This window comes from Halyomorpha halys, unplaced genomic scaffold (genome assembly GCF_000696795.3).
Source record: "Halyomorpha halys isolate HHAL.00 unplaced genomic scaffold, Hhal_1.1 Scaffold233.1, whole genome shotgun sequence".
NCBI lineage: Eukaryota > Metazoa > Arthropoda > Insecta > Hemiptera > Pentatomidae > Halyomorpha > Halyomorpha halys.
The window spans coordinates 250,277-267,511 of NW_027111122.1; the positions used below are offsets into that span (position 1 = coordinate 250,277).

General features: G+C 32.8%; 1 protein-coding gene across 1 annotated transcript in view; it reads left to right on the forward strand.

Annotated features, from left to right (window-relative positions):
- LOC106679919 (uncharacterized) overlaps nt 1-14,583 on the forward strand; it is a 79,341-nt gene extending 64,758 nt beyond the window's left edge. The window contains exons 2-3 of the mRNA XM_014419317.3: nt 10,171-10,485; nt 13,800-14,583. Coding sequence (XP_014274803.1) covers nt 10,171-10,485; nt 13,800-14,375 — 891 coding nt within the window. The 3' untranslated portion in view covers nt 14,376-14,583. The remainder of the gene's footprint in view (nt 1-10,170; nt 10,486-13,799) is intronic.
- Nucleotides 14,584-17,235: the final 2,652 nt, after the last annotated feature.

Below are 17,235 nucleotides of genomic sequence, written 5' to 3' on the forward strand. Positions count from 1 at the left end.
TTAGTGATATAAAATGATTTTAAAAGTAAAAAATTATCTGACAGAATTGTATAAGTCAGTGAAACTGTATCAAATACAAACTACATTGTGAAAACTATTCAAAGTAAACAGCTGTACTAGAGCTCAAATTTACTCTAATTTAAATGATTTTCTACTAGGTTTTCTAGTATTTTTAGTAGTTCAAACAATATAAAGTCTTGAATGAAAAATAAATTTATTTTTAACGTTTTGAAAAATCTGCCATTTTTTAGTCCCTCTAATTATACTTGGCAGACACATTAATTTTTACTATTAACCATACATAGTTTTCTTTAAAATAATAAAAAAATTAGGTGCCTTTTTTCTCCTCTTGGGCTCTTGTACTAATCCTGTCCATAAGGAAAACATGAGTAGCCTTGAATAACACAAGTTCAATGTTACGATTACGCTCGCCATGAAATAGACCTTGAAAGTTCCGACTCGTGTACCATTTCTCACTTTGTTCACAATAGATTCATAAGCCAATGCCTGGTATATTATTATATTTAAATAGAGAATATTTTTCATCATATTAAAATGGTGGAATTTATTTTCTACCCGTTTGCAATACAATGCGTTCTTTTATGAATTTCAATTTTCTTTTATCTCCAATGAAATTCACTTTCCCTGGCCCTATTTTTGGGCCAATTCATTTTTCTCAGTCAGGAATGTTTTCGATATCCGCGTTAGCATCTTAAAAAAAATAAAACGTTAATGAAAGTTTAAATGATGTTCTCTTTGGTTTTCTAGTGTTAAAGGTAATTTTAACGATATAGAACTCCGAATGAAAAATTAATTTTTTTTTTAACATGCCGCCATTTTTTATTTCCTCTAACTATAGATGGCAGACTAATCAACTTTGACTAGTAATTATACATTGTTTTCATTATAGTGATTAAAAATTGGGTTGATATAACTCTCCACCATACTCTTGAACTAAAATTTGATAATCTTTTACACCTCAAGAAACCTTTAAATACAATTTTTTATAGTAAGAAGAAAATAATAAATTTTCAATTACCTTTACCTTATTTATAAATATTAACCATGTCTCATTTAAAAGAGAATTGAACAGTGAGAGATGGTTAGATTTTCATATGAATAATTTGATAATTACTGTTTTCCAAGGTTTTTATGACAAGAGCCATTTTCTTTTTACTTACCTAAGCAGGAATTTTTTAAAGATTACTTTTTTCTCGAAATAATGCGTCTATCCTTCTGATGCCAGTATTTCCTAACTTCCTTTTTACTCCAAGTAATTAGTACTACCCAGCACTAGTCCTATATCACAGAAACCCTCCACCTCACCGAACTGTTGCATTTGATAAATCATTTTTTAACCGAGCTGCATATCACTGGAACTCCATTCCCTTTAACATATGTCATGTACCAACCCTTCCTTCGTTTAAAACCCTGATATTTAATTATCTTTTTCTTACTACTAAGAAAATACTAACTTAAAACAATACAATTAAGGCCATTAAATTTTAAAACAATAGAACCATATAAGAATTACTCTGTTAAAGGGGACAAGATTGAAGTAAAGGAAACACAAACGGACACAGACAGATACCCTTGTTGTATCCCCTAGGCTATAATTACCTTTCAGGATCTCATTGTCTGTATTATCCTTTCTTCTCGAAATTCTCAGTATTCTTGCTCATTGTCAGATAATATTGTGTCCTGTGTCCTGAATTATGTAACGGAAGATCTTTCAGTTATAAAATATCATGGCAATTTGAGGAAGAAATCCGCTATATTCAAGGATTTCCAAAGCTGAAGTTCTTTTCGAGTGTCTACTCTTTTCTTCATTTATTCCTTTTTTCGCCGTTATTAAAGTCTTGCGTAGGTTAAAGTCACTCTGAATTGAGTTACAAGTTCAATTTTAGTAGTGAATTAAGTCCTTATTCAAAAGAATAATAAAAGGAAAATACTATTATAGTGATGGAACCCCTGGAGGCATCTCTAGAGGTTTTTATTTATTAAATGACAATATCTTTAAATATTAGCAAGAATGACAATAAAGGAGATAATTATATGTTATATATAGGTTATTCTTATCTAAGTAATAAATTATTGTATTTGAAAAAGGAAGAATTGTTTCATTCACCAAATCCAGTTTAATTCCAGAGACTGTTCCAGTAAAAGATCATTAAGTTTAAAAAGTTAAATACATTTAAAATCAACCAGTCAGTAATTTAAACCAACAGTATGAAGTTTATGTTCAAATAAATAAAACAGTAATGTTGAACCGTATGGCACTTCACAAGCCAACTGAGCTCCTTCCAGTGTAGCCCGTCGTACAGAGTTACCAAGAGCTTCCTAATTAGAGCTTTTTAATAAACTGAGTAATTGTTTCGGAGAGAGCAGGTACGCTGCCCAAAATATTTTATTATAATTTCATTATACTTGTGACAGGTTAACAAGAAATGAATGGTAACTTCCTACAAAATCCGTAATATGTATATAAAGTATATACTTTAAAGGAAAAATTATTTTTTCTTTTATTTAATTTTTCATGAAAGAAAAAGTTTTAATTCCTTAAAATCTTAAAAACGTTTTTCTTAACAATGTTAATAATACATAAATGAGAAGTTATTTAAACAATAGGTTCGTATAAACCTATTGTTTGGATAATTCACTCATATGATCGTTCGCGAAGGAGTCCTCACAGGCTACCCGATACAGGGAGGGGGCTGTACCATAAACCAGCCGCTATTTGCAAAACGACACACCTTAAAAGGTTTCTCGAGTTTCTCGGATATTTTGGATAATGCCTTCATTTCTTCTGATTCCTCTTCAAATATCCCATGTCGTAGCGGTTTTCCTCCATTCAACCTAGAATATTTTGCAATTCAATAATCTACTTACAATATATATAGGTTATGTAGTACTACTTCTATGAATTTTTATTATCTACAACCGAATTTGCCGATATTTTCATTTAACCTATCGATATTATCTTACTTTTTTATAATGGAAATACTGTAAATAGAATATATTCGACAAAAGTCAAAAGAACCAAACTATCATCTGGGTACTGAGGTTTGTTGCTTGCTTTGTTTACCAAGTATTTGGACAGGTCTCGAATTCGTAACAAGTGACAAACGTGTAAATGTAGCATAAGAAATTAAGCAAGTTTTATAATAATTGTTGGCGCACAGGATGACTAATCTAGTATACATACATCGGGGGACGAATACTAAACAAAAAAAATTGTAATTATAAATTTTTTTTTTACACTCAGAGGTCTTTAAATTTGACCCAAATACAATAATCTTAGTGGTAAGGAAATCAATTTAAAAAATATTGATAAGTTTTTATATAGTTTGTTTATATATAAAAAAGATTATATATATATATATATTCTTTTTCTCTTAATGGTAACCCCACAAAGAGATAGTTATTTCTTTTTATACATGTTCCATGCCATGAAAGGCATACTACATATATTATAAGTTTACAGTACAAAATATTTGATTATATATATTTTGTTACATTGATTATAACATTTTAAAAAAAAGTAAAGCAAAAACAATAAACAAAAAACATAATTAATTAATAATAAAAAGAAGGATAATAACAAAATAAATTAATGATAAAAAAAGAAATATACCAAACACAAACAGGAGGTTTTAGCTTGCCCTTCTATAATTTGTCAGCTGGTCAAAGTCAATTTGTTTTATGAATTTTAGCAAGTCTGTCTTAAATTTAGTAAAAAGTATGTGTTTTCTTTAATTTAATTACCTAGACATATAATGTCTTCATAAAAATATATTTGTGCTGTGTTAAATCCATAATAAATTGTTAAAGTTAATTACCAAGATTTAAAACAATGTATTTACATTGATTGATAGGATTTTAAATTATAAACCTACAAACGTTTGGTCTGTTTATTTTAAATAATTATCCGTCTCCTAATTTTAGCCGACAGAAACAATAGATCTATATAAAATATGAAAGAACTCGATAGTAAACTAAGGGAGATAATAAATGTTTTCTTGTTTGTTGTACGATTAACTTTCCGACTACATTTGTAAACTTAGAATTAAATTAAGACAACATTTTTTGTTGTACAGACATATGACTGTCCCTTTATATATTTTATGATAGCGTATCGATTTATTTTGACTTTTCTGATTGCTAACATATTAGGGTAATTTTCAATTTTATGAAAGATTAATTTCAAATTTAATTCATTTATTTAATTCAACAGTGATTTATAATTTCAAAAATATTAGAGTATCTTTCTATCTTTTAGGAGATGCATAAAATGAAAATGCTATCGATTTATTTTAACTTTTATGATCGATATCATTTGCGTCTTAAGAAACATATAAGGAGACCCTAATATGTTAGATGTCAGATAATTTAATATAATTCGTTACAGGATATTAAAATCGATAGCATTTTCGATTTCTACTCGTCTGAAAATATGTAATGGGACTCTCATATATTAAAATCGAAAAAGCTAAAAAATAAGCAGATTTATAAAAAAAAAAACTAATTGTTATTCCATTCAATATTTATCGATTGAAATAATATTTAAAAATCCGAATACAAAATCAATCGGAATTTTTATTCGTATTTTTATTCAAATAAAAGATTATTCCTGGAAAACATTCGCAAATACAAATTCCAGATAAAAGAGTATTCGTCACTCGTCAATCGAATTCTTTTCGCCCAACTCTACCTCTAAAAAATTACTATTTTGAAATGAGGAAGAATTCATTTCATCTCAAAGTGGGGTCGTAAGCGAAAGTTGTATGATTCGCGCACCTACTCTTCGAAAAAAATAAACCAAAAAATTAAATATATGTATATATAGTTGACCGTAAAGATTTAAATATAAGAAGATGGTGAGGGTTGCGGTCAAAAAAAGAACTAATAGCTTAAAACTATTTTGATGTCCAACGTTTCGCCCCACTTTGCAGGGCTTCATCAGGGCTGTTCAAAGCGAACGGTTGAGCAGAAGGCAACAATGAAGCGAAAGCGTGGAGGAGTGCTCGCTTTGAACAGCCCTGCAAAGTGGGGCGAAACGTCGGACATTAAAATAGTTTTAAACTATTTGTTCTTTTTTTTTAACCGAACTCTGACCATCTTCTTATATTTAAATATAGTTAAAATTGAATAAAAGCCGACTTCAAATTAATATATATATATATTTTTTATATCTTCCTGAAGAGTAAATTTGTTGATATCTTAGGCTGAGTAACAACGATGTCTGTATGCCGTTTTTTTTTTTTAATGATAGAAAATTGAGTTTTATTTATTTATTTGTGAATCCTAACCTTAATTCTCGAAGTAAGTTTTAATAAAACAGAAATATGAAGAATTGAATCGAAAAATAATATTTAAATTTGGAATGATTAATTTGAAAATGACGCTTATTGAACATTCATGCTTGTATTTAAAATTAAAAATAGATTTAAAGCAAACACAGATAGATATAAAACGTAGGAGCTAAGTTATTTTCTTAGCAGCTGGTACATTATTAATGAATCAAGCGTTTACATTTCATCTTTTCTCTTTGAAAATGAAATGAAAACTTGATCTTTATTCACTGGTATCTAATCTCCTAAAAATAATAAAAACTCATGTTTGAAACAATATTTGTCTAGCCATTACGTAATGAATTTAAATAAAATAAATATATCAAAGTATAGAAACGAGAAATAGATGAACATGATTATACATAGATACAAATAAACGTATACATACAAAAGATTGACCGATGAGAAAAGGGAAAAATAAATTAATAACGTTATAGACCAGGAAGGAGGAAGAGGGATGAACAAGTTAAAAAAAAAAATTGATTGCGAAAAAAACAAAAATCAAACTTAATTTTTTTTTTTAATGAGTGAGAAATCCTTCGTAAAATCCTCAATGCTCCTTATTTTGTTACTAATAAAACCATCCATAAAGACCTAAATTGAACCTTATGTAACCGATCTAGCCCGAACCCGATATCATTTCTTCCATTATAAACTCCCTAACCATCCAAACCCACTAGTTTCTAACCTTGCTTCCTCTTCCATTTCTGGCAATCCTCCGAAGCGCCTGAAAAGAAGATGGCCTCGTTATCGCATATTATAAAATGTTTTTAGAGTTCTACTACTGGGTAGTTTCTCTACATGCTATATTATATCATTATGATCTTAATTCAAATTTGCTTGTTGTATTTTATATACAGCTGTAAATGGCAATAAATAAATAAATTAAAAAAATGAGTGAGTAATCATAAAATTATTATTTTTATTTTCTATCCTTATGCTGAATCTGCCATTTGCCATTTGCCACAAATCCGAAACTTTTACAAATGCTTGGCAAACAAAGGAAGCATCAAACATAGGTATCCATTCACGCGCTTGTTTTTTCTTTTGACATTTGTTGGGCATTACAATCGATTTTCATTATAAAAAGGAAGAAAATAATGAAAGGCCAACTGAAAAGTAAATATCAGCAAAATAGGTTGTAGATGATCAAAATTTATATAAATTGTGCTACACAACCTATAAATTCAATCTTCCTTCTATTTTTATCAGAAACTTGTTTATTAAATTATCTAGATATATAATATGATAAATATGTACTTACGCTATGTTAAATAAAAAATAAACTGCTATAGTTAAACCGGCATCCGTCACTAGGTCGATTTTAACGCGGATGGCCGCACGTGAGTTTTTTTCTCATTTTTCTTATTTAAAGTTCTTGAGCGCATTTTTAAAAATATAAAATTTTGATTTAGATTAGGCTTGTTTAAGCATAACAAAAAAAAGTATTAAAAAACATTATTTTGATACAAGAGCAAATTAGTTTTAAAAAATTAAAAAAAAAAAACATAATTATAAAATAGCAATAAACATAAAATAATATTTTGAGATAGGCAAAGTTATAAATAGAATCACAATACAAATATATCATATTATAAGAGCATAACACTAATTTAAAAAACAAATGCCAGTGTAAAGAAATCTCTTGTGCAAAACTAGTGCAAGTGAACACCGTATAACTGGGACATATCGGTTTTTTACACTGGTGGCAATTGTTTTTTGTTTTTTTATTCGCTCTCCTGGGACAGAATGCACAAAATCCCTCCGTAATACTCGATGTGAAGCAGCGATGAAGTGAAAACATGAAAAGACAAATTTTTGTTATAAGGACTACTCCAATATATACTTATAGTATCGGTATACAATTCATAGTATATAATACGTACATAACGAACTTCCTGCCCCTTCAAACCGACGTTTCCCTAGTTCTGCTGACTTTTTCCTCGAGAAAAAAACATTTTTATGCATTAAATGCACTTGACGCATGTGAGAAAAATTCTCACATCTTGAATATTTTTATAGGAGCCTTAGTCGCGCGTGAAATAATGTCTCATGAGAGGGGTATATTGCCAAGGAAAGAAGGCTGTATGCTTACTCAGAGCTGATAGAGTGGTGTAGGGAGCGAGGCGTAGAAGGAAGAGACTGTGAATTACGGATTTCAGGAAGGTGAGAACCACAGTCTCCTTCCAGACTCGAAAAACGATTTGCGTGAGAGAAATTCTAACGCAGTGACCAATGCCGGGTTAATTAACAAGATTTGAAACGATGTATTTACTACGAATCGATAGAATTTTAAAATATGCAATCTTAAACTAAAATTAATTATTGAATCCGATGGTTGGTGAAATTCTTCAATTAATTAAAACACAGGTACAAAAATACATATCTGTGAGCAGTTGTTGTGCAATGGCAAATGAACACAAAGGTGTGGAAGCAGCACAATCGCCCTTTGATTTGCGTCCAAAAACCGACACTCAACGGGTAGGCCACAAATTCAGGCCAACCAATCCAATTGATTTATGATGAATGCCTCTTTTCCCTTTAATCATATGCCTCAAACTAAAAATTCTTCCTTGTAAATATTTTTCTAAGACATTTTCAACAGTTATTGATATTTTTTTAAAAATTCTAACCTCCAAAGTATAAAATGTTCTCCTTTATTTTAATCTGCTTTCACCCACCAATAACATTGCCAGTATTTACCTGTAATTTCCAAATTTTTTATGAATGATTTTAGAGAGGAGGTTTTTCGGATGGAGAGCGATAAAGAATTCCAAAGGGAGCTTGAATAGTAAAATTCTTAAAGGAAACAGTTCTAGGAAATGGAATTCACATATTGATTGATATCTTCAATTATCAACAAAATTGATTTAATTTTTTTTTATTAGCTGAGACCTAGGCCAAAATAATTTAGTGGGCATTATTCTTCAATATTATATACTTTCATGGTTTATTTCTGTCAGTAATAACAATATTTGAATTAAATTTTACGAAAACTATCTTTATTATAACTTCATTCTTACATGAATAATAAATTAATTATTAAAGTTATTACTACTCACTCACCTAATGCACTGACCTGTATTTATATAGGTAATACTTCTAAATTTATAAAATATGTAATAACCAGGTCTTCAGCATTTAAATATTCCTCTCTGTACTGACACAAGACGATCTTCTATTTAAAGCTACTAGAGAAGAGAACGTTGACCCAAAGAGGTCAGCAATGCGGTAAGATGCCGAGCAAGTCAGATATTGGGAATGTGTGACGTAGTAGGATACCCTACTTAGACCCTATCCTCCGTCTCAGGACCTGGGCTTCGGTTTCACTTTTAGCTCGGAATTTCCTGCCTTCTCTGGAGTTATAAAGAACCACTATGTTCATTTTTATTGTTCAGGGAGCGGCATTCAACCACGGAATTAGACGTGTTGGTCATCCCTAATAGAAAATAATGATAATATGAAATCTATTTAAGCTCGATTGAACCTGAATCTTAAATAAATCTATGAAGATATAAATGTAAGATAGATTTAATAAGAAATTAATTTAATTATTATTTTTATACTGAACCTTTGTAATCTACAAAAAAATAAAATAAAAATGAACCACCCAATAAAACTAGAAATTTTACATTTCAAAATTCAATATTTTCAATGATTGTTGGGTAGGTTCCTATGTAAACGATCATTCATAAATTATTAGCCCTTGTTCTCGATAATTGAATTAAATAAATTAATATTATTTATTGTTTTCTTTAATATCTTTTCACATTCATAATTATCTTAATAGTGAATACCACCTTTGAGATAAGGCTTGAAATTATGCATTACTGGATTAAATACTCAGGAGATTTGAACATGTTATAAACAGATCCTGAATTTGTATGCTGTTGTATTAGTATTTAGAATCCACACTCCTACTTCTTGGATTATCCTATTTAGACAATCAGCTTAATCGTGGTTATTTTAAGAACTCTCACTTGAGATTTAGATACTTTCAGAAGTTTGAATTTTTGATTTACCTGCCCATTTCTTGTATGATCTGTTGACAAACAGGTGAAGCATTATCTCATGAGGAGAAGATGGTTGGGGATGCGGTCATGAAAAACATTTGAGCAAGATGATACGATGTTCTAGATTATGGACAAGGCGTCTATAGAGAAAACAAAAGTTTATTATGTGGGAATTGAAATTAGGGTAAGATAATTTGAAGAAAAATAAAGACAAACTAGACTGAATGGGAGGGGAAACAATTAGAGAAGAATAGATAACAATAGAAGAGTGAATCAGAAAGAAATGGATGATAGAAGACTTCGAAGTGCGGGCAGGAATGTCTTGGTTATTGGAAGAACTCGAAATTGTAGAAGAAATGAATTCAAACTGATTAACAACTGAACGGTGAATTGGAGAGTGATTAATAATAGATGTCTAAGTTTGACCAGGGAGATGTTGGATATTAGAAGACGTCGGAGTGCGAGAAGAAATGAAGTCAGATGATGAGGATTTATGACGTTGAAGGATTCTTGACCGGTTGAGTATTCTCATACTGCGTTGTAAAGGATCATGGTTGTTATCGAGTTGTTGTTCCTGAGTAATTGGATTCATAATGATAGGTGTGGTCACTTCTCCGACCCCCCCCGTATCTTCTTCTCATTAAATAAATCAACTGTCAACTATTAACTCATCATTACGTATTATCACCGTGTAGTTAAGATTTATATCAATTAACTTGATGCTTTACTTTAAATTCAATTTATCTCTCATAATTTATTTTATTATTTAATTTGACTTTATATTAATTTTAGTCTCTCTGTTTCAGACTACACTCTACAAATTGGTCCTCCTGACAGCTGCGTTCAGCGCCGTTGCAGCAATCACGATGCCAGTCAGACGGCAACCCCCGATGAGGCAGATCCACAGGTTCGGGACAGTCCCACAGGTCATCAGGGTAAGGGGATCCCCAGTGAGAGGGGGCCCCGTTAAAAGGATATACGTCCCCATGAACGTCCTCCCGCCGCAGCACCAGAGGTACGTTCCTTCCTATGAGCCTGCCCACTGGAAGCCCAAGCCAATGATGAAGATGTACCAGCACGGGCCTCAGGCACCTAACAGGATACTCCCCCAGGCCTGGCAGGTCAGTAGCAACTATTATTATATTATTATCATAACTTGTTGGTCACTTGTCATTATACTATTATTTATCACTATTTTTATATTATTATAATATTGTTATATTTCTTGTTATTAAGTTTATGGATAGAAATTTTTAATGTTTAGTTGAGATCAGTAATATATTTATTTATTTTTTATATATTGTAAAATTACATTCCGTCTTATAATTATAAACAATAGTAATAGAGACCATAAAGCTCATTTGCTCCATATATATGAAATGGTAACAAAATAAGAAATAGGGAAAGAAATAAATTAAATTTTTTTTTTTTTATATTTATTTATTGCTATTGACAATTGTACATTATAATACATTTAGTAAATCTGATCTATGTTAAATTGGAGTGTTACAGGCGGGTAGAGAAACTATACCCATTGATAGCACTCTAATGACATTTTACATTAGCTGGTCTCGTGGCCATCTTCTTTTCAGGCGCCTCGGAGGATATTCAGAAATGGAAGAGGATGCAAGATTAGAAATTAGGGGGTTTGAGTAGTTAGAGAGTTTATAATGGAAGGAGTGATATCTGGTTCGGTCTAGATCGGTTACATAGGGAACATTAAGGTCTTTATGTATGATTTTATTTGTGACAAAGTAAGGAGCATTGAGGATTTTACGAAGGATTTTGGATTGTAAGGATTGAATACGAGAGGAATTCGAAGGTTTAGTGGAGCCCCAAACCTCAACTCAGTATTTTCAGATTGGCCTTATTACAGTCATGTAGATCAGTCTTTTGTAATGTGTCAGAAGTTTAGACCGTTTGTCTAGTAAGTGCTGTAATAGTCGAAATCGACGTGCAGTTTCCTGTCTTTTCAGTCTGGTATGAGGATTCCTGGTTAATCACTTGTCCAAATGTAGTCCAAGGTAGCGGATCTGTTCGACAGGGGTAAGAGTAACATGATTAAATGAAACTGTAGGGCAGTCAGTAGGTTTACGACGAAGGGTAAAGGTGATTTGATGGGATTTGTTGGAATTTAAAAAATAAAAATAAAATTAAACTTAAACTCAAATAATATCCTAAACACAATTATTCGTGTTACAATAATTACATTCAGCCAGGGGAACTCTGATCCGAGCTCTACCCCCCTACTTGTGAAGGTAACCGCGTCACTCAACTGTATCACTGGAATTGGAAGCCAGTGGAGGATTAGTGAGTGGGACTAACCGCAGAAGTCTGCAATCACAATTCCAAAACTGTTGGATGTTTTTAAAGTAATGTTTCAATAAATTCAAAATCACTACTTAAGTGGAAAATTCGATCTTCTAAATCAATGGATTTGTAGATAAAATAATTAGTATGAGGTACATGTCTAGCTAAGTATGAGACACCTGCGATGGTATCATCCATCGGAGTAGCATCCATCAGTCCAAACAAACAGATCATCTAGTAATAATAGATAATACTTCCATGGGACAGACCACAACAGGTCCATGGTCCAGTTGGATGAAAAAAATCTTACTATATTCTTCTGCAGCCCGAAGAACAAATAACGGTTTTTGTTGTTGGAGTGATTGGATTTTGGCCTGGCTTGATGGAGTTTGGAGAGATGGGTATTATAGTCGCTCTGTAAAACTTAAAAATCTATAGAGGATTTTAGGCTTACGGTTGTTCACGTTCTATTTGGGGTGGAGCGGTTGGAATGAAGTTATCGGCTTCTGACATTAAATTTTTTTAAAAAAATTAAATAAGATTCTTAATGCAACAGAAAAATAAAATATTGAGTCGAATTGATCAGATAGTAATAACGACTTTCTTGTCTCAAATTCATTTATTAGTCAGAAAATCAATATAATTTCGGTAAATCTATTTTTATATATTTATTTCATAGTGCAAATATTTCCCATTTCCTCAATATTTTGGAGATAGTTATCTAAAGTAAACTAAATTGAGCGATCCATCATGATGGCTATAAAGTAATTTAAAATTCCCGCCAGTAGCTCGCCAATGGCGACTAATATTGCCGATATTTGGATGACAGCTTGTCATGTTTGCCTAAGCTTTGATGGATTAGACCAACACTTCACTGTCGTCAGCTAAATTTTTCATAACTGACGCGCTGACATCTTGGTATATAAACTCAATGTTGTGTCAGTTATTGAACTTCAAACCTACTTGTCGACTTAGAAATAGTAGTTATAGTTCATGATCATTGATCAATAAGTCGTATGATTATTCTATCTTCAATTAAGAGTGTATTTTTTCCAAAAGGCAGTAATTCAAGAAGTATAAGAATAATAAAAATGGAGGAAAAATAACACGGTCAATCAGAATGACAGTCAACTTCAGACTGACGTGAGTATCTCGAATGTTGGAAACCCATACACTATATCAATGAGGGTCTTGTGAGCTCTCTTTTGATTCGTAATGAACTAAATGTTTGTTTGGATATTATTTTCGCATTTTTGTTTGCCAAAAACACTCACAGATTCCTCTCTTCTTTCTTAATATCCAGTTATTTTAGCGGCAAAAATTCCCAAATGGCATTCAACTATCAATCGCTCAAGAGACAAAGGACACTTCACCGAAGCAGAGGTTCTTCTGAAGGATTGATCCTTTTAAGCACTTTGAAAGGTCTTTTTTCCACGTATCCACGTTTTTTCCCACGTAATCTCCCAATATTTGTTTTATTTCCAATATTCTCCTCTTGTTTTTTCAGCCCTGATAAAGGCTTACAACATAGCCCTAAACGTCGGTCAAGATTAAACAGTATATTTTTGCTGTTTGTTTTATTTCTAACCGGTTAGTTATTAAATGATAGGTTCCAAGGTGGCAATAGGTAATCCAAGTTTTTGGATTTTGACCATGCCACTAAGGCCGCTTCGTCCTCTCCTCTACTTCCTTCCCTCGGATATGTGAGGCCTATTAACCTATTGAAGACAACCTATGTCTATCGGGCATAGAACTGATGAACCTACAAAATGTACCTTAACCGTGAATCACGTTGTGGCCCTGCAGGATAGCGTAACGTGCGGCCAATAGCCATGGCCTATAGTGCCAGCAGAAAAATAAAGTTATTTTGATACCTTTATTGATCACCATCCGGACTATCTTCCTACAAACAAAAGTAATAAATGTATACATAATAATTATAAAAAGATAAACTAATTTAAAAATAAATTGTAATTAATTCTAAAATTAATAATGTAACTGTTTTGTAATAGTAAAACATTCGTACTATTTTTTTTTTTTATAATGTTTGCATAACCAATTTAATTTTTAATTAAAAATTTATTTTTCAATTTATAATGTATAATCTATTGTTATTCTGTTGAAGGGCCCAATGAGAAAGGCGAGGAACCCGAAGCCAAAGTTCAGCAGGAAGCCCGTTTACAAATTCCCTCCCAAGAGCGCGCCCGCCTACGACAGCTACAGACCCCAGCCAGCTTACCACGGCCCTCCAGCACTAACCGACAGCTACACCCCACAGAAGACATCCTACCAGCTGACCGCTCCGACCTATGGCAAGCCCCACCCAGCCGGGTCTCCAGAGCCACCAAAGGACAAGATCACCGAAGACCCTCCAACCAGCTACATGCACGTCTATCAAGGAGACAAGGCCACAAAGGAAGGCAAGCCCACCTACGGGTACACCCAGAGCCACACCACCTTTGAAGACACCTCCAAGACCTCCTCCTCCAAGACCACCAACCACAGACCCGTATACAAACCCAAGTCGGACACGACAGAAGACCCCCAACAAGGTTCCTTCCAACCGCCGAAACAGACCTTCGGGTTCACTCCCTACGAAGACAGCCTTAAGGAATCCTCAGAGAGCTACCCTCCAAACTACTACAAGAAGCAGCCGGACACGGTCCTCAGTCCCAACTATTTCGACCAGAATAAATCTTAAGCTCCGCGAGTGCCTTACAAGCGTGTAAAGACTTGTTCATTTCATCATGACTGTTCCTTCTTCGTGATTGTCAATCCTTGTGTACCTTTGAATGAGTGTTTTTTAATTTAAGTGTAATTCTATGTTTTTTTTTTATATGTCGTGTTTGTACTTATTTATACAAATAAATTATTTATTTTGTTAGTATTAAAAATTAAATTTAAAAGACCCGATATCTTACTATTATTGTATTTATTATTTATTTATTTATTTACCACCCTACCCTCCCTATTAGGCAATACGGGTGTTCGCAGCAGTTGGTACAACTCATTGCTGCATATGACATTTACATTTAACATTTACATAGCTGTGCACACAGCTTGCTATTGTTACAAAATAAATCTTGCTCTCCTCCTGAGGTCTTGCTGGTGTAGCTTATTCTCTCCTGCCCAGAGAGAAGTGAGTAGAGCCCACAGGTCGACACGAAGGTCTAGTAGTGCGGGTAGTTTTCTTTCTTCATCAGCTCAGGAAGATCGCTCTCAGTCAGAACATAGAGTCCTGCTCCCTTCATCATCTTGGCTCTCAGTGCTTCATTGGCGGTACAGGTTAGTAAGACGTGCTCGGCGGTCTCAGGAACCTGACAAATTGGGAATAGATGATCGATGTTTATGCCATGTACGGCGAGCTTAGCTAGGAAACCCCCATGCCCCGTGAGGGACTGTGAGATCCAGTAGTTGGGGAGGACCCACGTTGATTCTAGGCGTGAATCAACGGTTGGAAAGTACTTCCTACTTACTATTATTGTAAATAGCTGATCCCATAATCAACTACATACCTATGTATATTTCATACTTGTGGGGATTACCGTTCAAGGAGATATTTTAATCTCCCTCTCTTTCTTTTTCCTCATCCTCTCCTACTTCTTTCTTCTTTTTGATTATGTTCATTCACCATTCACTATCCAACTTAAAAGCGATGTAATGGGACTTACTGTTTCACAGACCTAGATGTTCAATGGAAATGACAGTTACTGAAGTTTTCTCAAATTTTATTTTATGAGGGGCCCAAAAGTCTCAAACTTTATCAGCTTTTTTACTGGTAATTCCTAAACCGTGAACTGTAAAATCAGTAGTTAGTGAATTTGTTGTTGGAAATCTTTATTTCAAGAACTATTCGACGTACAGATGTCTGCCAGCGCTCAAATGAAAGCTGGTTTAATGTGATATAAAGTAATTTATGATATTAATATTCGAAAGTGTATTTTTCATTCATTGTTCCTGAGATGAAGATTTGTCATAATAAACTCACAAATTGTGGCAACACTGAGTACCTGATACCCTCCCTAATCCAGTTAGTGTAAATATTGTAATAAAACAAGTGATGATTTCTAATGTTTTTCATTAATTTTCCAGTTATTAACAAGATCATTATACTAACTATTCGTTTTAACGTTTCGTCCCACGTTACAGAGTGTCATCAGCGCTAAAAAAGGTACAAACAACTAAAATAGCGTGGGGTAAACGTTGGGCCATATTAAATAGTTTAAACTTACTATTTGATTTATATACCACATCCTGACTTTCTTCCTTTTATATATTGCACACGGTCCATCAGCGATCTTCCAAACAGGAAAATATTTACCTTAGTCAATTATCAAAATATTTCTTAGTTTATCTTTATCTATTTTTTATTATCACTACGAGGAAGCCATAATGAAAACTCGGCATTTACGCTGTGTCAAACTATTTCAATATGATAAGACCTAGCTCATATTAAAGACCTCTAAATTTTAAAAACTGATTCATCGAGTTTAATTAAAATCGTTAGGGCCGCTTTGAAGAAAATCGGAAAAATGTGAATAATCGATTCTGTAAAGTAACACTTATGGTCAGTCGATTTTTATCGAAAACGTTCAGTATTGTTGTTTATACAAAATGGAAGAATATTATTCAATAATTTTAAAGTTATTCGTATTACTAAAGAATAGTAAATAGAATTAACTAAACAACAATGAATGCCAATGTGGAGGTGGATCTGACTCCAATAGATATTGTTAGATAGTCTCGACAGTGCGTGTTCAAAGTAGGTAAGGTAGTTGATTAAGGGATGATTAGACAAGATGAGACTTACAGGTTCCAGTCGTAAGTTCTCTAAGTATGTTAACCTCGTACTACAGGGTACTATTCCGGTAGGTACGAAGGTAATGAAAGCCCAGCAAGTAGCCAGCCACCGGATCATGCAAGAAGATAACTTCGTTCTATCGGTTACTATTCCTATAGATACGAAGGGGTATGTAATCCCGGCCGGTAGCCAGTCTAAGAAAGGATAAAGGTGTAGGAAGGAGGAAAGACCCAGAGAAGGCAGAAAAATAATATACAATATACATTTCCAAAAATATAGTTCTCTGCCTCCTAAGGACGTGTTTCTCATGAAGCGAGATTCAAACTGGAACCTGACAATTTTGGTCTACTCTTTTCTCTTGGCTATTAAACGCCATCAGGGCCCTGTTTCATAATAAAGTACAAACTAATACTAACAGTCTTGTAGATTTATTTTGATTCAATTACACACACTTTTACAATAGTAAATTGTACTTTAGTAGTTTTTAATTCCCGTAATATCACTAATAGTCATCCCTATCATGAAAAAAATAAGTATTAGTGTTATTACTACACTAGTTTCTACACTTGTATTATGAACTAATACTATTAGCTTTCATTATGAAACAGGACCCAGGAGGTTATAGGTAAGATGTTAGCTTTCAGTGGATCTGCAAATTCCATTGGAATCTTTATTAATTTAAATGATACATTTATATATATATTACAATATCTTACATCCAAATATTATTATCCGGCGTTTACTTTTCGCCATTAGTAGT